The sequence below is a fragment of the Dermacentor albipictus genome, chromosome 9 (genome assembly GCF_038994185.2).
Source record: "Dermacentor albipictus isolate Rhodes 1998 colony chromosome 9, USDA_Dalb.pri_finalv2, whole genome shotgun sequence".
Classification (NCBI taxonomy): Eukaryota; Metazoa; Arthropoda; class Arachnida; order Ixodida; family Ixodidae; genus Dermacentor; species Dermacentor albipictus.
In genome coordinates, this window is record NC_091829.1 from 14,501,654 (window position 1) to 14,528,678 (window position 27,025).

Consider the following 27,025-nt stretch of genomic DNA (forward strand, 5'->3'; position numbering starts at 1 on the left):
AGCAACCTGTCTTCGCATGCAGTGGACTCGGCGTGTACACCACTTGGAGCAAGAATACGGCCTCATACGAGACACCATACAGGCGGAATCGGTCGGAGTTTACGCCAAGGCAGTGCAACAAAGAGTCCGGGACGTGAAGGACGCGGCGTGGCAACTGGCACTAGCCCATGAAGAGACTCTGTCCTTCTACCGCCAACGCAAGAGCTCCATCGAGGCCGTCCGCTTGTACGACAATAGCATCGGGAACAGTGGATGGCAGCAACATTGCAAAGCAGGCGGTTGCCAACATCGTCAATGGAAGACCGGAGTGAAATGTCCGTGGATATGGATGTGTTAAAGGCGCGAAGGGTCCAGCCACCATTATAACGGCCATCCGTTTCATAGGGAAAGGCACTTCTTCTTCTGCTTCTTCTTCTTCATCGTCGTCGTCGTCGTCGTCGTCGTCATCATCAACAACAACAACGTCGAAGTCCTGGGACCGAGTCGCTTTCAAGACACATAACCCAAAAGCAGTGGACGCAGAGCCAATTCAGGCCCTACGTCGGGCCCGACGTGGACCCCCTTCAAATATTTGTGTGCGCTAAGCCGAGTACTGGGACTGCTAGCCGACGCCACTCACAGCCATGGTGGTGTATGTGTAAGATCATTTCGATCGCAGGCGCCACAAACGCAGACTGCAGGAAACCGCCTGTGATGAATAGAGAAAGGACTGCTCACCTTGGCAAAATCCCCAGCTGACTGCCGAGATGTGCCCTCTCAGGCGTTCCTTGAAGTCGGTCCACGCGACCACGTCGCCGAAGTAGAACTGGCAGCGGGTAAGGAGTGGGGCCACTTCGTCGACACTCAGCACGGCGCTCCACACGTTCACTTGCGTCATCTCGCCGGAGTAGGACTCCGAGATGGAAAAGCTGCCTCCTCGCCTGTCTTGCTCCTGGCCGAGGACCAGGGTGCCGTTCGCTGCGCGGGCATCGAACGGACAACTTAGTCACATAGATGACTTGCGGTCTCGTCATGATGAATGCGCTGTTCCTCCTCAGACCACCGAAGGCACCGAAGTTAAGCAACATCGAAGCCAAGTAGCATCGAAGTCTGTCACTGCTTGTGAATGATACTACGAAGGAACACCAAAGGCGTATTGGCGTCCCTTTCTGCCATTAAAATGAGATGCCATTCTCCTTCAAACTCTTTGAAAACTCAATATACGAAAATCCTTGATTTATAGTCGCGGTTTCGATTTCCGCCGCGGCGACCGCATGCGGGTGACGTTGGAATGCGCAAACGCTCAAAATTAGTCAATTATGTTAACGTCAAAATTAATCCCGGGTCTTCGACTATGGTGTTACCGTAGTGCGCTGTGTAGCATGAGGACGTTAAACCATATAATTTTAATTTTGATGATGGTTTATTTTGGGATTCATGTCTCAGCACCAGTAAAGCCTGTCATATTAATAAACTATGGATTAATAATGAGAAGTGAATGGCACTTGTTCTCGGACATCGAAGATACGCGTCTTCTTATATACAATTAGAGGCAGCTTTACATATCAGTGGCGGGCCACAAAGATCATGACGTGCCGAGAACAAATTTGTCCATGGCGGGTTGCGCGCTTAGCTTGTCACAAGTTGCCGGATGCCTGTGCATTGTAGACGCGCACATACCTGGTATCTCTGTGCCGGCAGCCAGTCCGGCGCCACTCTCCGCCAGTCTGCCGTCCTTGACGACGCTCCACAGGCCTTCCGCCGAAGACCAGCTGAAGCACACGTGGTGCCAGTAGCCGTCGTTTGCTGTGACGTCCGTGATGGTGCGGTGCCCGTTGACGTACAATACAAAGCTGTAGGACCGCATTGGGATTGGAATAGAGCAAATACCAAATTAAGAGGCTTTCTTTTTTCGTTATCACAGTCGACTTCTGTTAATTCGATCCTTGCGAGACTGCGAAATTCGATCCAATCATCAGAAATGTCTAATGAGCAAACGGCGGCAAAATGAAGTTATTAAAATATTTTTATTCCTTGAAGTAGTCTGTCGCCGTCGTCATACTTCAATACTGTATTGGAAAACTACACATGCTGTCGTCAGTCAGCGGCCAAGAGACCTGAACAATTGCCGGCGCTGACAAAATCTTCAAAAATACATCGCCGAGGGCACAGCGCAAGTCATCATTGTCACTGCAGGACAGGTTGCTGCAGGAAACATCGTCGCTAGGGAAACAGTATCTTCATCTGCTGATTTTTTGTGTGTGTTTTCAAGCTTTTACTAATCTCTGCGCGCGTGAGAGGGCGCTAGAACTTCGGAATAAACGAGTAGATGGAAATGTATGGTTTCTCACTGGGACTTTATGGCGCGTTCGAATTAAGCGAACGTTCGAATTAAACGAGGTATAATTAATAGGAGTCGACTCTGTGAGCGCGCAAGGGGAAGTTGGCATCGTAAAATGGTGCCGGCTGCTCCTCGTCACGCAAACAAGGTGAATATTCAAAACGGGCTTCAGAAAAATGTAACACACTGGCAGCTTCTAGTTCAAATGCACACGAATCCTAGCTTGTTCCGCGTGCACAAGGAGCACACATAAGCCAATTTGCCCCACATGGCGGCGTATAAATTTTATTTACAATACAGTTGTACACAAAAAGTGATCAACTTTCAGCGTAAACAGATTCTTCTTAGACAAGCATTCTGCATCGGTGGAGTGTTAGAGGTACGAACAAGGATTGAACAACCACGGTCCACAGAGTGGCCACGTGGCCGACCTGGTTGCTTCGCACCAAATGGAAATGACGTTTATGCCTAAACATTGTTGACCAGCTGTTCTTTAGCTGCCGATAATCCTTACTATCTAATCTATCGCCGTGCAATGTCCATAATTTTCTCCTGCATGTAGTTGTGTTGTAATGCGTCAGGCTTACTTAGTGTCGTATCGTGTCCTTTTAAACTCTATGTCGAGAGTTGTAATGATCAAACAAAACTTGCCAAAGTGTCATTATCGTGTGCAAGATGAGAACGCTCGGTGACACGCACCCGCTGTAGTCTGTGAACGTCAGCATGTTGTCGACACCATCCGTTGCGTAAGAGAACGGTGTTCCGTAGTTGTATCTGTCCGTCGTCTTCATCCACATACAAGCTGTCAGCTCCTTCAAAGGCTTCCTCAACGACTCGACGGATGCCCTGTCAAACACATTCGTGCCGGAGAAGTAAAGCTTGAAGCGAGGGTCCGCTTCTGCGAAGCAAGAAGAAGGAAAAAAAGAACTCTTGCTGTTAGAAAAAGTTGGAAGAGAGAGACAGATAAACATTATGTACAAGCGGTTATTTCTTCGAGCCGTTGTCGAAAAGTGCAGACTGACTGAGCTGTTTGGGCTGTCCACCAATATTTTTCTTGCCAATGCAGGTGTTGTCCAGGTGCAATGCAGGTGCATGTCCAGGAATTTTGGACATTGCCTCTTAGGGTAAATGCCGAACTTCGCCGCAGTGCACCAGCGTAACTCAATTGGCATCATTTTCCAAAAGCGATATATCAGAAGGACGCCCGAATTTTAACAACTTTCAATTAGAAACGTCGGCGCTGTAGGCCTTGTATACTATATATATTGACATGCGCATTTACGATACTTATTCGTAACTTCTTGACTGCGTTATAGCTGAATCATCGCCAGAATTACGAGGGCTGCTATAACGCAACATGAAAGTTACGAATGAGCGCCGTAAACACGCGTGTTATTACAAGGGCGTACCCTCAAGACGTTGCTAAGTTAACTTAAAGTAATTTAATTTCGATTGGAGAATGGGCGTCCTTTTGAAATATAGTTTTTCTTCAATGCCGCTCATTGAGTTACGCTGGTGCTTTGCGGTGAAGTTCGACAGATGGCCACAAGAGCAATGTATGGAATTCCTGGGTATGAGTACGTTGTTTCCGAGGCTTATTGTGAAGTTTCAAGGCCATATACAAGAGGCGATGAAACGGTAAATTCAGCTGCGCATGTTCCTGCCATATAGCGACGTTGTTCAACACGGAAATTCGCATGTGCATACTCTACATGTTCGTTTGATCAGCCAAAGACATTCTTTGACAGAACCACTGAAATTTCAATTAGTGCATATTCTGCAATGATATTATAAGGTTACCTTGTTCACGGAACATGTTTACTGTTGCTTCCATCGTGTAACCCGCATAATGCTGCTTGTAAGCTTGCCTGGAATCCAATTGCCTCGTAAAGGAGCTTGAAAAGCGGGCTTCTAGTGGTCAAACGTTTCCTACATATTTTGTGTTGGTTAAGCGAACGGTAGTCAGAATACCGATACAACTGCATAAAAAACAAGAAACAAACTAATGACGGTATTGCGGTCGCAGAATACGGTAAAAGAATAGGTGCACTATGGTATCTTCCATGTTTCGTTGTATTCTTGTCTTATATACTATGTCTGTTTCAATGCGTTTGAAGAAAAAAAAGTTAAATCGTCCTTCTAACTACCTATATTAATTCAAGCGATGTAGTTAATGTTGAAACATTCGTCGTATTACGCGACGACGCGCTTTCTGCCCATCTCACCTGACTCGCACAATCTTCCGGTGAGTCCAGGTGGACACGAGCACTCGAATCTGCCCACGAGGTCTAGGCACGTTGACCCCTCGTTGCAAGGTGCAGCGGAGCACTCGTCGATATCTATATCGCAGTGCTCACCATCGTATCCGGCTGAGCACACGCATCTGCGAACCAAGCCAGGAACGCGAGTTTAGAGCGGTTGCGATACTCGCGTGTTGAAAGATGATGGTGAAACGGGTGATTTGGAGCTTATCCATTGTAATCAGTGCGCAAAGAAACACGGTCAACAGGGCACGAACACGGGGCAGCGTTTGTACAGTGTTCTCTCTCTTGTCATGATCTAATGGCACCCCCTACGTCGAAGCATGACCACTGGATAAAAAAAAAATCACTGTCCTTCCGTTCTGTGAAGAAGGATGACGAGAAGCTGTGAATCTGGACCATTTAATGGAGAACTGCACCTCCGCCGCGGGTCGGTCCGGTATTGCACTATCTTCGGAATCGGCCCACGTATGGGAAGTGCTTAACGCCTGCGTCACCTACGCCGCAGGTCTGTCCGGTATTGCACTATTTTTAGGAATCGGCCCACGTATGAAAAATTGTTGGTCTATGTCCACGGAGACGAGATTCGCCAGAACCTAGTCATAAACAGCTTCGCCGTTTAATCATACATAAATATACACAAACGTTTTTGCTCATGTCTAAAGCATACATTTCTGGCGGTTTCGTAAATAAAGCTTTGTTGAAGTCAGCGCCTGCGTTGTGTCCTTTTTTTCTGTCCTCGTGTTTTTGCGCTGTGCAGTCGTGTCGATATCGTATGCACATCGGTCCGCGTCATGAAACTGAAAATGGAACCGTTTGGCCATGTTCTAGAACTCCAAATTATTCAGTCACGAAAATGACAATCTCAGTCAGAAAATTTTTGTGTTTACTTTCTGAGTACCTAATATTTATGCTTGTAATTTCCCTTCGACCCTTAAAGAAGTGCTTGTCTCGACCTATTGCATCCTACAAGAAAATGTTCCCTTTGAGCTTGTAGTCGTGAAAGTTCCCGCATGTTCCATGACAGCTCACCTTCATTCTGTTTTTCTGTTTCTCCTGCCCACTTTACAAGACAAACGCCATTTCTGTTTGGAGCACGTGCTTGAAATTCAACGAATTTAGACATCTGCGAACACACACACTGTGTTCAAGATGTGTATCATATATCCTCTGCACCCGCTTTTGATTGATTCTTAATTGCCAGACCACAAATCAGGGCGAATCAGTCGCTCTCGTGCCAAGGCCAAGTAAACACGCGATCTATGTGAAACCAAATCCAGGGGTGCCATTTTGCGCACTGAATTCCGCCATATGTCATGTTCGCCATCTTGTGAGCTCCGATTGGTTCAAAAGGCGGTTACGCCCTGTCTCATTGGCTGAAAACGCAAACGTGGCGGAATTGACAGCGTGAAGGAATTTGACCGTGTGCAGCGTCGCATCACGGAACGGTTAGTGAGCCACGGCAACAGAGGTCACTTTAGGCAACCCGCACTCACCGATAGCGGGATCCCAGGTTCACACATTTCGCGCCGTTGAGGCAGGGCCCACTAGCGCAGGCGTCCAGTTCCTCCTCGCACCAGCGGCCACCGAACAGAGCGGGACAGAGGCAGCTGAAGTTTCCGGGCTGATCTAAGCACGTGCCTCCGTTCAGGCAGGGTGCGCTCAGACATTCGTCCTCGTCCAAGGCACAAGTTTGACCTGCAACAAAATGTGTGAGGACTCCAAAAAATGCGCGAGAGAAAGATCGTCCTCACGGCTTTGATGTAGCGTTCCAACCTAAAGGAGCCTCCCGTGTGTTCCCGACCCCACGGAATAGGCTGTTGTGGTGGACCAGTTTTCAGCGACTTTTCCGCACACGAGCGGCATTTGCCGTTTTAGGCTGAGTTCATAGACGAAGAGTGAAAAGAACACATTCGTCGAACTCAAGGTTCAGGTATGCGCGTAGAATACGCAGGTGATGCAGTTTTGAGAGTTGTGTCATGAATGCGCTTAAGAATCGCTGTAAGCTTCTCTAGCTAGTAATGTTACTTAAAGGCTTGCTCTTTGCCACCATACATGCTGGTTACACCTGCGACTGTCTTTTTCGGCGCAGCGACATCCGTGCTATAGACGCGGACGCCGATTCGTTAGCTCAGCATACATTGTTACATGCGGTAAGGATGAATTTCCCGGTGTGATCAAGCTTCAGCCAATTCAGCATGCTGTCAGTGAGGAATAAGGCACAGTTTGCCCCGCTCCATAACCCGGGGAATCTCAGATAAGAAATGTGTCTTTGACCAAAGACGGTAACATTCCTGAATTTGTTATCTTCAGTTTGTCGTTCTGACTATAGTATGGTCACTGACTTGTTCAGGGAGCGGCACCTTCGCACTTCACGCAAGCGACGGAGAAAGTGACACTAGACGACAAATGACACCAGTGTGTACAGAGAATGAAGCTCAGTTACTGTGTAGGAGACTAATAGTATTGTCGTTGTTGGAGGTGAACCGGGCTTTCAGTGGACTCAAGTGCTTCCAAACGCTACAAATTAGACTAGGAGTCCCGGCGCTTGCTCAAGGCGCCGACATCGCATTCGAATGCGCACAATAACCCGTGAGAGACAAAGAAGCAGTCACCTCCGAATCCCTGCTTGCAGCTGCAGCTAAAGCTGCCTAACGTGTTCACGCAAGTGCCATTGTTCAGGCAAGGAGTCGAGGCGCATTCTTCGACGTCTTCCGAGCAGTCTGTGCCTGTGCGGCCGGCAGGGCAGTGACAACTGAAGCCACCCGGTTCTTCGCTGCATTTCGCTCCAAAACGGCACGGATTCCTGGTGCACTGGTTTCTCCTACGTTCGCATCGCGGCCCTGCGAAGCCAGGAGAAAATGAAAAAAAGATAATAATTTCCCGGCTATCCGTGACACACTGGAGTCACCAGAAGCGCCGTCCTTGTTCTACGTGCCAAAGTATGCTGAGCGCTCCCGAAGGGGAGTTTCTCCGCATAACCTAATGCCATGCGCAAGATAATGTATTATTTGTTGATAACGTTGGTTGCAAATATTTGTCACGAACTATATTTCAAGTGAATTGTAAGAGTGTGTGCGATCCCCTATTCTCCAGCCGAAATAATCTCAGAGCAATGTGCAGCTGAAGCATATAATGGTTCTATTTATGACGAAAACATTACTTGTATAAACAGCCCCGGTCATCATCGAATCACGTGCTGCTATTTCTGCCCAGCATGGATAGCCTCACGTACTGCGTCGCGCCAACATGTCGCACCTGGTATGTGTGCGTCACATGCACGCACACACACAACGAACCAACCAACCAAACAAATGGATCACCTGCAAATAGAGGTTGGCACACGCACAGGAAACCAGCAGGCACTGCGAAACATGTCGCTCCGTTTAAACATGGTTGAGAAAGGCAAGGACTGGCTTCCGCAAATTCTCGCAAGTCCACTCTCTCAGTTGATGGAACGGAACCTGAAAACGGGAAATGACGAGAACATGTAGCGACGCTTACGTATGCTGTTTCTTCTTGTAATATGCTGCCAAGCGATCTGTTAGCAACATTATGAGTGTGATTTGTACCATTTTCTCTTTACACTCGAGTCCGAACATATCAACTCTCGATATAGGGAACACGGATATAACGAATTACGGCATATAACAAATTAAATACAAGTTGTTTCCACAAATATCAGCATTTAAGGAATACGTGCTTATAACGAATGTTGAATATAACAGACTACTCTCTATATCGAACACGGGAAACTTAGTGACCGATACTTATGCAATATAACTCCCTCCTAATGAACTGGATAGTGGGTAGTGGACATAGCAAATTCGGGCGTCTGCTCGTTGCTCTTCGAGGAAATTGACATTATTCGCCGCGTCTATTGCCGGGAAAAGAAATCAGACATGACATCAAGAACGCCATTCTTAGTGAGACTGAGAAACAGCTCGAGACGCAGGCAAAAATTACTGCCTATGCTACGCGTAGTTTTGCTTCCAAGAAATGGATTCTTTGCTTGCTTCTATTCGCCACTGAAGATAACAAATCCGTATATAACGAACGCACCACAACAGTCTTTAAAGTTCGTTATAGGCGAGTTTGGGTACATCGAATTACATGATATATCAAACTATGTTTGTCCAAAGGGCAGGGTTCGTTATAACCGGGCTCAACTGTATAACGTTCCCTTCTATAGTTCCTTCTATGTTACCTTCTATAGTTAAACTATATAAGTTCATGACTGTGCAAGGTCATATCGCATGACAAGGATAAGAAGCGCGACGCTTTGTCACATAAATATATATTGCTGCATATTTGGGTCAGGCTCTGAACATGGCTCAAGTTGTATACCGTTTGGCAGAAAAGTTTCAACACAGGTTTATTTTTTTTCCTATGATATTTAAATTTAAGAAATAATTGGTGTTATTGATTGCTTTATAAGTGTTCAGAGTGGACATATCATTGGTAACGCTTCCATGGAAATTCAGTAGGCCGCAGTGATGCGTCTAACAACCTACTGTCCTTGTTTGCGAATTTAGTTGCAAAATATGTCAACATCGTTATGTTTGTTGCAGTGACGGAGAACTATCAAGAAGCCGTGTCTTCGAATAGCACCTATGGTTTCCGGACGGCAGAGATTCGATGCGTGATGATCTCAGAAACGGCCGCCCATCAACATACAGCAGCGAATGTGGGAAACGTGATGCTAAGTAACGTCCGCTGTCGGGCCAGTTGGTACATATGGCTAGAAAATTGTTTTAGGCGCAAAATAAGACACGGACTAGGAAAAAAAAACATGGACAGGCGCACACTCTCAAACGATTTTTTTATTTTCCCGATGCTTCGCTTCGTGTACCCGCAAGCATGCGCAAAAGAACTTAAACAAATGATTTCACATGAGAATGATACCAAGTTTAATCACATCCTACCAGCCAGAAAACTAAAATCATTCTCGTAAAGGGACAATAACGGAACGCTGATACACCGGTCTCCTAATTTTCTTTTATACATAGCCTCAGCTAGATCCCGTGCCACCGCATCTCTACTTTGCCGTAGTATGCATGTGTTTACCAGCAAAGTTCACTCGTGCACACCTTGGAATGCTACGGCAAATGCGAGCATGTCCCATTTCTGATTGATAATGCGTGCTCTTGCAATCGATCATCTATAGAACGGCTAGTCTGGCCGATGTATACCTTGCCGCATCTTAAAGGAATCTTATAAACGACCTCGGCTAATCATTAAAAAAAAAATTGCATGCTTCTTGACAAACTCGGCTCTTTTACAGATCCGCCTGTTCGTGTCTGTTCTTTGTTCGTGATTTATTTTGCGCCTAAAACCATTTCTAAACATGTGAGGCAGTCCCTGCATTAAATTTGCTGTGTAACTGCGCGCGCAATATCAGATCACAAATTTAACAAGAATGTGTCGCAGGATTTTACGCAACAATTTTGGAGAAAAGGAAGTTGATTGCAAAAACCGTCCCTCACACATAGACAGACGAGCACAAAGAAGCCAGATGAACAATTGCTGCTGAGCTCTTGGAAAGGTCCAGCAGTGGTCCCACATTTGTGTTCAGGATCACTGCAGGATATGAAAGTTAGTGCTACCAGTGTGACCTTCAAGCGAAGCAGCAAAGCGTCGAATGGCGCGTTCACGACTCAGCTCCCTCTGAACACGAGTGGGTAGTTTCGACCGAAAACTAATATTGATCTTAGTCAAAAGGCCCAGATGCGATACCTGCGAAATGTTTGTTGATTTGAGCCCCTTTTACAGCTGCCATCCAAAGTGGAGCCGGTTAAACGCGGCGTGACAAGCAAAAGCTATGAATAACTGGCTAAGACGAACGACCAAGGCCGTTGTGTATTCGGATGATGCATACGCTCTTATTCTATAACCCTTGATAATTACGTTTGAAGACGAATTCGGGGCTCTAAGCCAGGCTACGTAGCTGTCTCTTCGTTCATTGGTGCCTTAAAGGGACGCTAAAGAGAAAAATGATTTCTCCTGGATCAGTAAATTGCCTCTCTACTACACCAAAAACATCACTCTTACCACGATAGAGGCTTGATAAGCCAGAAGAAGCGCAAGAACGAAAGACGGCTGGCAACGCCCCATTGAAGTTCCCGCACCTGGTCGCTGTGACGTCATGGATTTTGATGGCATCTTCTAGGGCCTACTTAATTAAATAGCGGTACAGATTGACTGCATTGTGCTCTCAAGGAACCAAATATTCAACATGGCAAGTTTCGGGAACTTTTACTCAGCCAACGAGGCCCAAATGCGAAAACATACTTTGGTATCCCTGACGTCACACTAACTTACCAGCGTCGGGGTTTAGGCGCGAAATTCAAATGCTGATACTTAGACCTTTATTTTCTCGTCTAATAATCAAACTATTATTTCGAAATGACTGCCTCCAGTGTTCTCAAACAATGCTTTATTAGTCTAAGCTGATTTGTCGTTTCGCTTTAGCGTCCCTTTAAGCACGCCAACGCACACCGCCGTCGCACGAGACGGTCGTGAAAGTCACCTTAGCAGCTTAGCTGTATAGAAATCGAGCTTTCATATGAAGTTCTCATATTCGGAATTCACGCAACCATGAAACGGCAATATGCGTGTTCCGTCACCTTATAGTATATCACAAGCTCCGCGGTTCTACTTGACACAGTATGTGTGTGTGTGCTCGGTATACAATTTCGAGACAACCGCGCCGGGCGCAAGGTGACTAACCGTTGCAGCGACCGGAGACCGCCTTGTCCTGGGCCGTCGCTGCGTCCCCGGCGCCGTCTGGACATCTGCGGCACGCCTTCTGTCCCTGCTTAGGCTGGTAATACCCGTTCGGACACTTGAAGCAAGGCACGACGCCAGACTTGGACACGAAACCAGGAGAACAAAGCGCTGTGATGTGAAACGCACACAACGCCGTTAAAGGAAACCTAAAAAGAGAGACTCGCGCTCACAGCGGGCGCGCTTATAGTCTGAAGTTCGCGTGGTATGAAGGCCAAGCTCTTTGTTCTGGATACAGAGAAGCTTCAAAAGCGTGACGTCACGAAGATGCGGTGGTGCTGCCGTCACATTCCGTGTGCAGGCACTGTATAGACTCCCCTTGGCTCCCCGAAGTTTATACAGTAACGTTACTTCAGTGTAGGCTAAAAAAAAAATTGTATAATTTTACTGGCTTGAGCTGTTTTTTTCTTTTTCGGAAGGCAAACGTAATGAACGTGGCGAAGTTTACAAAAGGTAGTTATGAGACGTTTTTGAAAACGGCAAACGGTGAATTGTCAACATGGTTGTCCGCTCTTTCTTTCTGCAGTGTGCGCGTCTGCTCAGAAATACGCAGCTTGTTTATTGGCTGCTTCTCGCTGTGTACAGCCCGAAGACAAAGCAGGAGCATGAAGATGGGTTTTTGAGACATAAACGCGTTAACCGACTGCGCATATCGCTTCGCACTTCTGTATGCACACGAGGTATTATGAGGTCATGCGCCGTCGCCTGTCATAGTATAGGCCTCCGTTACTTCAAGTGTAATTTCGGATAATGTTCGGGAGGCGTGAATTGCCGTAGCACTGTGTCATGAAGCATGGAGACCTACCTTCACATTCTTTTACGCTTACGGACCCTCGACGCTTGGACCGCGTCCCACTTGGGCACGGCGTACAGCTTGCCGTTCCGTAATCGGGCTGGTAGTGGCACTTGCGACAACGTTTGCACGGTCTTAACCCCGTCTCTGAGAAAGTGCCCGGTCTGCACTGCTCTGCGCGGAGTGGAGAAAATCGCAGTTTGAAAGGCCGCATTTCCGAAACCGCAGTGTCACGTCGATGACACCAATGCATGACTACAAATACATCGTGGAATCATCGCGGATTTAGGCGTTTTTGCCCGGATGGAATACCTTCATAATTTGCTAGCTTAGATGCCGTTTGGACTTCGAATGTATCGTAATGTTTTATTCAATGAACGAGAATTCACCAGCTTCCTTTCATCGTTTTCGAAATATGTGACGTCACAGGGAAGGGTTTCAGAACTCGGAAGGCGGCGTCGCCTACCTGTATCTCACTTCGCTCAAGTTTTATGGTATAATAATTATTTGCTATTGTTAAACGTAAAATATGTTTCAGAAGTGAAGTCGACCATTCTTGCTCGGTGGAATTATCGCGCTTGTTTCTCTTGAAAGAGTCGAAATAATGTCTTGAAAGATGGCATTCGAGCACGGACGTGTGCGTGACCTGCCTTTTAGAGTCGGGCTTCCGAACCCGGAGGAGAGGGATGGGCCATTAGATGTAATTATATCCACGTATACAATAAGAAGCAGACCGCCACTGCTGTGTCAGCACATACCTTTGCACTCGTGCTCGCTCTTGGACCTTGCAGCGACAGTGGAAGTGCGGTTCGGGCAGCGGACACAGATCTCCTGTCCTTCGTCCGTCTGGAACGTGCCCTTGGGACAGGGTCGGCATTTAGCTTGAGTCTTGTTGTAAGAATCGAAGTAAGTTCCCACGGGACACTTCACTAAAACACGAGAAATACGCCCTTAGGCTGAAAATAATGAGGACATGGCGTCACACACACAAACACAAAGAAATTAAGAAATTAGGAATGCGATTCAAGCTCTTGTTGAAGTCGATGAAAGACTATGTCTTACTGTGCGAGTTGGGGGTAAGAATGGGTTGGTGCGAACCGTACAGTTATTGTGAGAGACGCGCTGCAGCGACAACGTTGGATCGAAGTCAACTAGAGGTTGTATCGCCTTCCAACTTTGTGTCATCAGTCATCATCATCTTCATCATCACAATCGTAATCGTCATCGTCATTGTAATCATCACAATAATCATCAATATCGTCACCATCAGCTCGGCTTTCAGAATAATTATGATTCATCATAATGTCATCATCAGTTTTGTCACATTTTTAGACAGCACCATATTCGAATCGTCCCACTAGTGAGGCTAGAAAAAGACGTTAGAAACAGACGTGCACGATACGGTAAAATGGCAGTAAGTCACCAAGAAAGTAAACAAAACCGCCAGTCTTGTGCGACCCTGCACAATCACAGCACAATTTCCAGCGAAGCTGCCCAATCCTAGTGCATGCCTGCTACCCAAGTGACAAACCATACCATGCCCATTCTCCCATGCCACCACTACTGCTTGGTTCATACGTCGCGCGTTCCTTGCTATGGGCAGAGAGCTTTTTCCCATCAAAGTCGTCCTTCCGGATCCTGTGCGCTTTCAGAGCTGCCCGCTCGAATGGTTCTATCGGAATGAATTTCTATCGACAACAAAGCCACGTTTCGCGCCGACGTCCTGCGCTAACGTTTTCCATCGCGTACAGTGACACTCGCAGCTGCGCTGTAAAACGTACGGGTGCTCTTCTGTATGACGGCGGGAAAGCTGCATTTTTACCTGCCTATTCATAAATGGACCTCGACTCGAAAGCTTTCATCAGCGTCATATTTTAAAAGAAAATAGCGCACAAGAAAAAAGTGACAATCAGCGCTAAGGAAAGTGGTCATTAAGGCAAGGCCAAGGTATACCAGCACTCGTAACGTCTCCCACTCACTTTGTATAAGATTCTCTTGTCCTATTTTACGCCGGTCGTGTCAAATTCGTCTTGATATGAAACCCTGACCTTAGGCAGCGAAGCTAGGCGCGCAGCGATGAGGTAAACAAGAATACTCTATCACTATTACCGGTGAGCAAAAAATTTTGCCATTTCGCTTTTCACTGCAGCTGTGTATTAGTGAATCCTGAATTCTCGTTGGTTGTCTGTGCCGGGCGTAGTGGCAAAGAAAGGGAAGTGAAAGAAGAAAACGATCGAAGTGATTAAAAGAAAATTACGCCCCCGATTCAAGTGCCCGACCCCGTCTTAGTGGGCATGCGGCACAGTTTTGAAATTGTCGTCTTCGTCATCAATTCCGCGACCCATGATCACCCTATACCAGCCGATGTCCCACCATCCAACTTTGGAACGACGACAATCTGATGACTTACCGCAATGCGACAGCGAGGGAATGCTTCCCGGAGGACAAACCAGGCGGGCTTCGTCTTCCGACTCTTCGAGTGCCGTTGCAGTCAGGTCGCCTTCATCCAGCGTCACGTCCAGCTCCTTCCGAAGCACGGCCTCTTTCAGATTCGCCAGAAAAGCTTTCATGGCTGAGAGAATATGTTTGTCGGATGAGGGGGAGGATGTTCTTTCGTTGTGCAAACCTGTTGTAGAAACAGGAGGCTTGCGATGTGAGCTGCTTGACACGCTGTCACCAAACGCTTCATAAGCATGCCGTCGTTGCAACCATGCAAGCTCGTGCGTTCACTAGAAAACTGCATTTACTTAGGCCTTAGCTCTAAGTCTTAAGTAAATTTATGTTTCCGGAAGGGAAAACGCTGTTGTAGTAGTTAGTCCCGTATTACCCCATACTTTGTATTTCCTTGTTTTGACTGAGGTACCCCCCTGAAAAGCTTTTGTCATGAAAAGAGAAAATCGCAGATTAAACGAGTTGGAGTGGACAGAAGTGACGCAAGAAAAAGGCTGTGACGTTGCACGGCACTATGTCGACTCGTTAAAAAAATAGTTCAACAAACATTTGCCACCACAACTCGTCGTGACACGGCTCAAAACGAGAAAGTGGCAGTTTCTCCAGTGTTGCAGCTTTCTTCGCAATGCGTCACTGCGTGTTTGCTTCATTTCGTGCCTTCGCCCAGTTCAGCTGTTCAGGGGCATATATATATATATATATATATATATATATATATATATATATATATATATATATATATATATATATATATATATATATATATATATATATATACAGCGTCTCTGAAAACTGCAGTATCGGACTGTTTGGATGGTCTATAGAATAATTGTGAGGAGACCAATAGTTAGACATAACAAACGCTTACCTTTCGTTGAACCAGTACACTTTACAAAAGCTGTGTGTTGTTTTAGTTGACTCACCATTGTCTTAAAAAAAAAGAAAAAGAACGTCGTCAACACGCTTAGCGTACATGCACTACCACCCTATAAAATACATTCGAACTCTTGGACATGACAATGCATCCACTTTGCCATCTTCGCCACACAACGTAAAAACGGGCAAGAAACGTCTTTTTCTTTTCGGTTTCCTTTCTTCCTTCATTTCTTTTTGTAAGGAAAGCGGATAACTACAGCAGCGAGACTACACTTTCGCCAACCCGGGACGTATTGTCGAAACTGTTGACTCTACGGACGACAACGCTTTAGTTTTACGCCACTCGCAGAGAAGCCGTCGTGCGCTCGTTTCGTTTATTATTATTCTGTCTAGAATGCCGTATAACATCCTGGGCGACTTGAAAGATTGCGTTTAAAATTTGTTTAACTGTATCTTGGGGTCTAATGTGCCAAAACCACCGTATGATTACGAGGCACGCCGTAGTTGGCGACTATCGATTAATTTTGACCCCCTTGGCAAAGTTATTTAACATGCACCTGAATCTGAGCGTTTTTACATTTCGCCCCCATCGAAATGCGGCCGCCGCGTTCGGATATCGAACCCACGACCTCGTGGTTAGCAGCGCAATGCCATAGCCTCTCAGCCGCCACGGCGCGTAAAAGATAGTGTTGGACTACGTCTTTCATATCTAGACATGACGAAGGCTCACGGAAATATTGAGACTTGAAGATGTGAACAGTGTTCTAACAAGGGAAGGCTCATCCTCCGTGGAACCGACCTTTTGACAAAGACGCTTGGTCTTCGTCAGGGTAAAAGCGCCCTGACGAAGACCAAGTTCCGCTGTCGAAACGCTGATTACAGTTTGAGGATTTCTAATTTGGAGTTATGCCTGCCACAGTGAACACGCGCGCAGAGCGTTTAATGGAAGGAGTTCGTTACCTGTGATACGGAAAGAGACGCCGATTTCCGTCTCCTTCGAGCGTTTGTACCGGCGGCCGCTCGGTGTCGCGTCAACCATAGAGCAATCGACATGCAGGTCTTCAACAGCGCAGCTCACACCTTCGGGACACATGGTCGCCTAAAGAAAGGTAGAAAAAAAAAGAACTGAAAAGAAGTAGTGTTTGCGTGCTCGAAATGCTATACCGAATGCGATCATAAGTCGGAGTATTGCGTTAATACTTTATTATAATACACGTCATTGGTGTTGCATTGTTATAACGAACTACGTACAGCGTAGAAGCGATATCCGGCGCCGCCGACCTGTTATCGCAGAGGATTGCGCAAACCCACGCGTCAGCCGTCGCTGCCGTTGAATACGCGTCTTTTACTTCTTGCGTTGCTGCCGGCGCGGCGAAAGTTGCCACGCAGACCACAGCAGGGGCGAAGTAGACGATTGAGCAAAGAATTATTCGAATAAAGAATTAGGGCAGAAACCGTCGTAGATTATTGTCAAAGTCAGTGATAGCTTTCTCGTGTGTTACCCTGCTGCCTTTCTCCATGCCACTACGGTGACTCACGGCAGAATTTATCCTTCATCGCGTGCTCTGCTCTCTCCCCCTCCGCAATTGAGTTTCTTCCTCTATAATAGTATCCTGCTCTCATCCTCTATGCATCTTCTTACTTTCTCTACAGAGCGAGAAACACCATACCATCCAAAATGGGTGAAGTAGCTAGGCAAAGCTATCACGTAAAAAAAATATATATATATATATATATATATATAGAGAGAGAGAGAGAGAGAGAGAGAACCCATGTACGTACGAGTATTTCGTCAACTTGTCTTACCTGCGTTGCCAGCTTCGTGTGGATGTGGTCGCGCATATTCATTTGCGTTGTTTCGTCGCACTCCAATCCTAGCGGCGCGGAATACAACATCCTCGCTTTTACCGTCGCCGCCGTTGATTGCACAGACTCTAAAAGGAGAAAAATCCGCGGACACCTAAGCACTTCTGATGAGTTGTGAATGCGAAAGTAATGCCCAACTGAAAGCCGCTGAGCGGTACTTCCGAGTTTTGCGCTGCGAGTAATGCTTTCTAGTTTTGCCGCGGGATATATTATCGAGCTTTGCGATTAAATTGGTGCGGGTTATATTTTTTGTACAGTTTCTGCGTTAGAATGTTGGCTGTAGACCGGAATCATTTGTACGATACTGCTAAGAAATCGAGGACGCCGCATGCCACCGACGTCCTGCGCGACGGGAGACCAAACAAGCAGCAGCGACCACCAAGGCCGGCAGGTGAGCGATTTTTGGTTTGGGTATGTGGAGATGTGTTTATCAGCATTAAATCACAATTGCTGTACCGAAGTGGCGGTGGATGAAGTGTTTCGCTATTCGTCAGGCCATCTTGCGGGAATAGCAAGTGCCTGATACCCGCGTAATCCGAGCGAAAAAAAGAAGAGAAAACGTTGTGACTTATCAATTGAGCAACTTACCAGAGCAGTCGGGAAAAGACTCCGGTCGGTAGGGAGTCCATCCCTCGACGAAGGTGCACGAGAACTCACTGGGGCTGTCTGGTTCAAGATCATAACCTTCCAAGCAAGAAATTATGCAAGTGACACCGGAAGTGGTGCTTTGGCAGTCAGCGTTCCCATTGGCTGGAGCAGGTGGCTGGGTACATCGGTGCTCTGGAAGCGCGGTCGGCAGGAAGAAATGACTTGATACTTCAGCAGTGGTACGCTGAATGTCGTCACACTACGAGGAGTTCAAAACCGAAGCCATCTGGAAAATCATGCATTTTTTCCCCGCTTGGTTTGCCACGCTGCATAACGTCGGTATGAAACTAAGTGTAAGCTTGCAGGCCCGTTTCAGAGTGATACTGCAATCGTGACTTCTAAAATGTGTTGTCCGTAACCTATCCTCCTCAGCCTGATCACTGTTGAATTTCGCACCTTTAAGCACACGTTTGCGAATTGTCTTTGCCACAGGGCACGTCCAAACTAGGTGGCGAACATCCGCTGCAGGCGCGAATTATACATGCAGACGTGGGAGTATGCATAAATAGCCATGCTACGGGTTAATCTGTTTGACAGTCTAAGCGTGGCGTTGGCTCATGAACAAGAGTTTGTGTGTGCACCAAGAGAACCCTAGAACCTGCACGAAGAGAACGTGCTCGCATGTGTGGCAACGCGAATTAAAAGGAATTTGACCACTTTCAATTGGAGCTTCTTTTATGCCTGCACAAGATGTTTTGTTGTGTTGTGAAAGATAAGCCACGAACCACGACAATGAGCACTTAATTTAGAAGTGTGTCTTTGACTTTAAAATGTTTTTGTCGTCACAGGAATGAGTTAAATTTCGGGGGATGATGTCCTCACCCCGAGACATTCACGTGGATACATCACTGCTTGTTTCTAGGTTCCATAAACGGCGTATGTAGGGCAAGTCGTCGTAAGCAGGTGGTTGGAAGCAACGTTGTGTGAATGCTGTAACTCGCGTTTGCTTGACCATGGCATAGTAGGGCAGCGGGGTAATAACCCGTGCATTTGTATTACAGTGAAACGTCTGTACAAATAAGTTAGTAGCATTGACATGCTTCTCAGCAACGCCATGCCAAATAAAGCCGGGATGTATGCTTCAAATGGATGCACAATCTGGCTTCCTCCCGATATGTACACGGGCGTTCGTTATGAAGAAAGCGGTCACCTCTCACAGTGACCTTGATGACACAAGAGGCGTTGTTTCCAGAGGCGTCGGTTGCTACGTATGTGACTAGCGTATCGCCCACAGGAAACAGTCCTGGACTATGGGACTTCCACAGCTTCACATCTTCCCCCGAGTTGTCCCAGAACGCCGGCTCCTCCCAGGACACATATGCGAATGATTGCCCGTCAGAAAACGCTTCAGGCGGGTCGGAACAGCTTTCAACAAATGGTGGCTCCTCGTCTGTAAGCAAGGAGCAAACACGTTATAAAGCAGACCACTTTTACACGAGAAAAAGCCGTATTCATCTTATGTATCATCAGAACACCCAATGCAACAGTAACATTTTTCAGTGCGTTGTGTGTTCAGTTCATGCTGTTATGGTAATTGGGTAAAATAATTAGAAGTGGGCGAATACCAACGTTTCCAAATACCAATTGAATACGTATAGTAAGTATGGAAAATGGAACCGAATATCGAATAGTCAAATGCAGACGCATATATTTAAAACGGGAATATTTATTTCCGTATATTTAGGTACCACGCTTCTATGTACTAGTGAAAAAAGGCAGGCAACTGTCAAGGACTATTGGGATCAGTGGTAAACACAAGAGTAGTAGTTGTAGTTTAAAACACTGCAGGAATAGCCTCTCAACATCTTTAGAGTCCGGTCGCAAACAAGCTTTCCAAAAATGAATGGCATCTGTATGACTAGCTTTCCAAAAACACTAAATAAAGGGTTGCTGAAGAAAGACCAGTAGTTCTGGAAAAATAAAAGAAAAAGCTGATGAGCGACCTGAGTACCATTGAAACATGTAATTGCGCCCGTTGCAAGAAAAGAATATCACTGGCTGTGGCATAAAAAATAATACTGTTACGTGACTGGACTGCCATAAAACTAAATGACTGAATACACGCAAAAAATCACAGCTTGTAATGTAGGCTTCAGCCATGAAACCGCAAACAAAGCTTATATTACACCTATTTTGTTTATGCATTGCTTCGAAAGCGTTTGTCGTTGTCTCACGTCTGATAATTTGCGATTCGAAAATACTGAATAGATCATTTTCTAATGTGAATAGTTAGAGTGTGATATTTCACTGGCATTGGAAACTTCAAATATTCGCCGACCCCTAAATATAATATAACATAGGTGCGTGTAGGTTGAGCGTGAAGTGTACAAAAGTACGTTTCAATCTGACAGTAAAAATATCGCGTAATGAAGTCAAAACGCGACGTAGATTTCGCTCCTACTAGCGTAGCTCTGTACGGTGCAAGTTCGGAGGTATCGCAGTTGAGTAATCTTGGAGTTTCAGTGCTATAAAAAAAAGAACTGCTTAGGGCGGTTAACCCTGCACAGTTCTTGTTTCGTCGTGACATAGTTGCGGCAAGCCCGGTAGATGCGCAAAACATAACGTCAAGAGAACAGAAAAATAAAAGAGAAAAAAAAAATGATCGGACGCAACTCCTGTCCCATCGTCCTCTTTCTTTTTTTTTTTGCAAGAGTTCGAGGTTGTGTCATTTTGTTTTGATTCAACATGGCGAACAGTGCATACGATCGCACTCGACATACAAACAAGACAGGGGCCGCATTCACAAAACATTTAGTTCGTAGGTGTTCTTTTCAATTGGCTGGCTGCCTTCGGTAATACTATGCCCAACAGCAGGATTGGTTGAAATGTTGTCTTGCGCACAATTCTAGCGTAAGATGATTTCTTTTTGCGTGTGAATATGCGCACAGATTTGCAAGTTCATGCGTCCCGTTTATATGTGTCTTGTTCCATCGTTTGGTGCTCTTCGCTGCGCGTTGTCTCGTAAATTTTTGCATCGTGTTTCACGTTATTGGTGAACATTCTTGCCAAAGTAACAAATGCCGAATTCACAAAGCTCTTCGCTCATAAGTGATCTTCGCCAGTGGCTGGTCGCCTTCGTCTATAACCTGGCCAGATTGAGAATTGGTTGGAATTTTGTCTTACGAACATTTCTAGCGCACGAGCTCTTTGCGAATACGGACCCACAAGCGGAAAAAATAAGTTGGCCAATTCTCTAGGCGCTGCTGTTCCCTTCAATTCATAATTATCCGAATTGTTTACTTCAGCGGTACTTTATCCATTATTACTTAATACTTCTTTAATGATTTAGTATGAGTTAATCTCACTATTCTTTTACACACTATTCTTGCTATTTAACATCTTTATTTTTTCGCCCTATTCTTGCCCTATCTCCAAGTGGGTGACAAAGGATTCACGGGAAAATGGACGCTCGAAATTACCAGCAGTGGTCGAACAGTAAAATTCTCAGCCTGGAATCAACGTTACGGTGAAGGTACTTAATTGTCTTCGCCACGACAACAACGAAACCTTTGTCAGTTGCTGGCCTGACGAAGATGGCACGTTGGCTCCAAGTTAGTGGCGTAGCTAGAAGTTTCTTTTCGAGGAGGGGGTGCCCACTTGACCGCAGACGGAGAGAGGCAGAGGGAGGAACGGTGTAGGGGCTGGGATAGCCGAACAGTAACACAGAACTTTCGGGAAAGGGGTGTGCTATCTCCTAACTACGCCACTGTGCTAGGCTGACAATGATCTTGTTCGGCGACTGATAACTAAGTGGACACGTGCCACAGTTGAGGATCTTCTTGAAGATCATCATCGTCATCGACATCATCGTCGCAGAAGTTTCTTTCTTAAAGAAATCGGCAGGGGCCTACCAACTATGCAAAAGATGTCGGTGAACGCGAACACCGAACCCTTGAGAACGGTTTCTGTCACTTTCACCCACCTGCTACCGTCACGGTAAAGTTGCAGAACGCCGTGTTCCCCCAATCGTCCTCGGCCCAGTACGACACTTCGTGTTCTCCTATGGGGAACAAGTGTGGCGGCATCACGGATGGAGCCACGTTGAGGAAGACCGAAGCTCCGGTCTTGTCCACAGCTTCAAGCATCTCCCAGTCGACGATCGCTTCTCCGTAACCTGGTTCCGAGTTGACGACGATGTCACCTGGGCAGTTTCTGATCACAGGAGGCTCGGTACCTAACAAGAGAGAAGGTAGACAAGCTTCTTTTAAATCGAAATTGACTGCGTTCGGAGGCGTAGTCTGCGATGCGCAATCAGAACTCTTTTCTTAGCACGTCTCAATTTTCTTGCGGATTCGCAGTTAACTGAAAAAGCCATGCAATGAACGATACCAGAGATGTGCTCCGTAATTTTGTTCTCAAAACTGAATGGGTCATACTTATACCGGACATGATATTTTCAAGTCTTCTATATTTTTTCAATTGAAGGTCCGGTATTGCTAACTGCCCCCCGCCCCAAAATAAAGTACTGTCAGGCCTCACAAGGCTAAGCAACTTACTATAATAACATTTCTACGGGAAGTTTCGGTTTCACTTCTACTATGTTGTGACGTCAGGATGCAGTATGTGGTCACGGGGGAGTAGGACATTGCGATGTTTGACACTCCGCTCCGGTCGTCCGCTACGATGCTGCATACTGCTGCTACATACTGCGTGTGCTACATACTGCTACATACGCTGTTACAACAATAATCAGCATACGAGGCGACCGAGCGAGCCGTAGAGAGTGTCGAAACGTCGTATTGTCCTGCTCCCACGTGACCACGTACTGCGTCACAACGTCACAACGCGGTATCCTCATGGGAAACGAAACTGAAAGTGATTGCACAAAACCTATTATAATAAATTACTTACAGCGCTCTTGGGCTTGTCAATATTTCTTTAGGGTGTAGAGGTTTACGACACAAGCCAAGTGGGCCTCCATTTATTGCAAACAAAGTGAATAGTTGAATGTATTTTGTCGGTACCCTTTTAAACTCTGGTTTCAGAACATAGAAATAACATGACCACTAGAGCTATAGAACAAATGAGTTGACTAAATCACTCAACCAAGCGTATACAGGGTGTTTCGCGTAACTTGAACCAATTATTTTAAAAAAAGAAAGTGGTTAGCCGCAGCTGAATGAAACCAATACGTATGGTTTGCCATCATGTGGCGCTCCTTAGAGTACTTCGTATGTTCCGCTTAATCTGGGCACGCCCGAGCACATGCCCCCACATTTTGAGAGGGTTTTATGCACCAGGGGATACCTGGCATGAAACGGCCTGCGAAAACGCCTGCGTAGCCCGCGGTGGCGTGTGCCATCGCGACGTTTCAAAGCGGATGCTCATTCATCATTATCGTCACAATCATCGGGACCAAAACTGCAGGATACTTAAAAGGCGCCACACGGCAGCATCCTTACCAGCGCAGACGGTCACGTCGTCGGGCTCGCTCCACGTTCCCGTGCCGAGGCAGTGGCGAGTGTCGGGGCCCGAAACGCGGAAGCCGTCGGCGCAGGTGACGCTGCAGTCCTCGCCGAACGACGACTTCGTCTCGCTGCAGTGGGACGGGCTCAAGGCCCCGTTAGCCGGTGCCACCAAGGGTGGGCAGGTGACGGCTGCGGCGCGTCGCAACGCAATCTCATTCTTCAGGTCACGTGCAGAATCGGAGTGAGAAAATTTGGTAAAACAAGGAAACAGCGCGATCAAAAGGTAATGGGCAAAGAGAACGACAGGACCAGTCGTCTTCCCAAAGTGAGTAACTGACATTCGTCTTCACTTCCCCGCCGTTTTTGGGCCAGCGTTAAAATAATCACATTATTGCCTTGAAAAGGACACAAAGATATTTAAAAGGACACGACACTCACAATAGACGCTAAAATAAAAGGCGTGGCGACACCGCCTTGAATTTTTCACATCAGCTCACCCTGACGTCATAGGTATTTACAGCGTATAGACTCTACAGTTAGCTGTATGTCACTACATCGCATTATAGAGGAACCGAAGACTCAAGTTAGAAAGGTTCGATGCTTTCTCTTGTGCCGAAACGGTCCATTTATGAGAAAATGTACATTGAAATCAATGAAACCGTACTGGCGTACCATCTAGTCGTTTTCCGCAAAATGGATGCAAATGTTGTGAGAGAATACCAGTCTAAACCGATTTCGTGTTGATCGTTAGTGTCCCTTTAAAGGTTACTGTTAATATTGTGCGCTATTAATTAAAGATAATAAAGTTAATAAACATTTTTTGCATCCTGAAGGGTGCTGGTTTGGTGGTTTGTCTCATGGCTTTATCATGGACCTTTATCCTTAAAGGGTAAGGTCGAATAGTCGATGGAGAAAAATGAGGTTGTCTTCTTTGGCAACATTTAGCGGCCAGTAACATGAAGACACAAAAACTGCATGAAATGAATTTTTATAGCTATCACTTGTCGAGCTCTCGTGTCAGATATTTCTGTGCCCAGCAGGTCAGAGTTAGTGCGCAGTTTTGGTTCGCAGGTGAAGTTCAGCTCGCTTTCGTGTAGATATTTTTTTTACAGACTTAAGGATAAGCAAGGCTGGGCTGTAGCGAAGATACATGTATCCTGTATGCTTTCTTAAGATACGCTTTGGGTATCTTGCATATGGGTCATGGTACATTCGTCAAGACGGGTATCGGAATGTGTATTTTCGATATATCAGCTGAGGTATCGTGAACCTTAGAACACAAGATACACCAATCGCAAAGTCCACGAAGACGCGCGGAGTCACTGAAAGGTTATAACAAATAAAGGAAATTTAAGTTTATTCTAAGAGACGCCAATTTAACCTTAGCTCATAGTTTTAATAACAACGCGTGACAAGAAATATGAATGGATGGATGCTCTGAGCGTCTCCTTTGTAAGGGGGTGGTGGGTTGCGCCACCACGCTCTTGTTGTTATATTGCCTAATGTCCTACCTATGGTAAAAAAATAGAAAAGAAGAAAAAGAAAAAAAAAGAAACCCCACGAAGAATTCCCATCACCAAACTTTCTGAACCCCTATTGGAAACTTTGTGTTTGCGCGCCTCCGTTGTTTGTCCGTTTGCCTACTTTTCTTCCACCAATCTTCCAATCGCATTTTACTAATATCTGCTGCGGACGTGTTTACCACTGCTCTCGCTGAAACCAAGGGCTTCGAGGAGACCAGAGGTGCCTAAATCGACCGCTGGGCAGAAATCTTCACATTCTAACAAAACATGCTACATCATCTTCCTAGCTTTACCGCAGCAAGAACGTACTTCTTCCTTGTTGTATCTCGCTTTATAAGTGCGTGTTCTGAGGCGTTTTCATCTCGCTTCGAAAAGTAATGAGCTCCCCATCGAGTTATCATAAGTTACTGAAGTAGTAAAGCGCCAAACAGACGACACAAGAAGAGACACGGACGAGCGCTTGTGTCGTCTGTTTGGCGCTTTACTGCTTCAGTAACATGCACCAACTAGCCCAACAAAAAGTTCTGCTGGATTATCATGAGTTGTTTCTTCCTGGTTTCGTTTTTTCCCTCTTAAGTAGTTACTTAGTGAACTATGCAGTGAACAGTGCCTTCTGGTGGACCTTACGTCGGCAGAGCGCGGGCAGGCCGTCCCACAGGGCGATGGACAGGCAGGTCCGCTTGCGCGAGCCGATCAGCGCGTACCCCCTCTGGCACTCGAACTCGCACGTGGTGTCGAAGTCGAACGAGTCGCTGGAGCAGCTCATGGACCCGTGAAGGGGCGCTTCCAGCGGGGAACATTTCTTCTCTGCGAGCGAAACACAGCGGATAAAGCCTCTATCGTGAAGATAAGTCTCCGTGCAACGTGAACGTGTTGTTCCCCAGGTCAAATCAAAGATAGGGAATGAACACTTTGTCATGGAAATCAAGAGTTTGACGATATCTCGTCTGGTCGGGAAGTAACGGCATAACACTTTCTCAACAAGACTGCTGCGTGAATGCCGTCGGCAATCTTAGTTCTTGACGTGCACTGGTTCAGCTGTAAAACAAGGTGTAAGACTTCTGCTATGGCATGGTGTGACATCGGTTTCATTTACTATATTATATTGAGCGCACACTTCTATCTGCCTCGGTGCGCTGGAACGTCGATATTGATCAGTACAAGAACTCTGTGCTAACTAAACAATAAAACACTCTAAGCTGAAGTGATCTTACCGAACGAAAGAGATTTAAAGGGCACTGTAGTTGCAGGGATGAAACAAATCTTTTTGGCAATAAATTCAGTTGGTGTATATGTTCGGCGTTTCTGTTTTGCTGTGCTGGCCTTACACGTTACCTTCACAACGCCGAGGAAAACATTGATAAACAAGCTTGATCTACTATTATTATGCTGGTATGCCATTCACTGTATTTATCGCAGCCACTTGTGAGTATGCACCTCCGTGCGAATGCGCAGCTGGCATCAAGAATTGGTCACGTAGTGCGGTCACAGTATAACGCTTATCGGCGTATCTGCTAAAGCGACTGATGCGAGTTTACGAGGGACTCACTTTCACACTCGAGATCGCTGCCAGACCAGGTGCCGTCGTGTTGACAGACGCGTATGCTGTTGCCGATGAGGCGGTAGCCTGCGTTGCAGCGGAATCCGCAGGCGGCGTTGAAAACGACCTCGCAGTCTGCATTCACCATGTACCCGTTGTCGGGGGGACTCAGCGGGTCGCAGCGGACCACTGCGTGTCGAGAGCATACATGGCAATAAATTTTTGTGTGAAAAATTCTGTAAAAAATGGCGAGCTGTAGGGGACTGCAGGAGGTGTGACCCAGCCAGTACGTGAGCAGTCTTCAATCTATACTTCAATACGCTATCTCTACTTTGAGAAAAGTGAAATCTACTCTGTAGCTCTTTCAAGTCGTGAGCGCACGCAGACAAGGATGGCTGGCGTCAGCACCGCGGGAACTTATCACAAATATACGAACGCATCCGTAGAAAGTTCGAGTACGTTTTACGATGACGTCGTCATCGATGACAACTGTCATCATTTTCAGCATCGGAATGGTCGGATTTATTCTTGACTCATTATTTTAGTGCTTAAC

At 46.3% G+C, this 27,025-nt stretch overlaps 1 protein-coding gene across 1 annotated transcript in view; it reads right to left on the reverse strand.

The window, feature by feature from the left end:
- Positions 1–27,025, reverse strand: part of LOC135903637 (sushi, von Willebrand factor type A, EGF and pentraxin domain-containing protein 1-like) — a 51,639-nt gene that overhangs the window by 19,187 nt on the left and 5,427 nt on the right. Inside the window, exons 5-23 of the mRNA XM_065433943.1 lie at positions 26,482–26,661; positions 25,560–25,739; positions 23,404–23,598; positions 21,924–22,175; positions 19,152–19,391; positions 17,942–18,133; positions 17,294–17,421; positions 16,448–16,586; positions 14,571–14,786; positions 12,919–13,089; positions 12,173–12,334; positions 11,311–11,478; positions 7,905–8,045; positions 7,197–7,424; positions 6,078–6,279; positions 4,546–4,703; positions 3,020–3,218; positions 1,660–1,832; positions 718–957 (exon numbers count right to left, since the gene is read on the reverse strand). Of these exons, the coding sequence (XP_065290015.1) occupies positions 718–957; positions 1,660–1,832; positions 3,020–3,218; positions 4,546–4,703; positions 6,078–6,279; positions 7,197–7,424; positions 7,905–8,045; positions 11,311–11,478; positions 12,173–12,334; positions 12,919–13,089; positions 14,571–14,786; positions 16,448–16,586; positions 17,294–17,421; positions 17,942–18,133; positions 19,152–19,391; positions 21,924–22,175; positions 23,404–23,598; positions 25,560–25,739; positions 26,482–26,661 (3,564 nt within the window). The remainder of the gene's footprint in view (positions 1–717; positions 958–1,659; positions 1,833–3,019; positions 3,219–4,545; positions 4,704–6,077; positions 6,280–7,196; positions 7,425–7,904; positions 8,046–11,310; positions 11,479–12,172; positions 12,335–12,918; positions 13,090–14,570; positions 14,787–16,447; positions 16,587–17,293; positions 17,422–17,941; positions 18,134–19,151; positions 19,392–21,923; positions 22,176–23,403; positions 23,599–25,559; positions 25,740–26,481; positions 26,662–27,025) is intronic.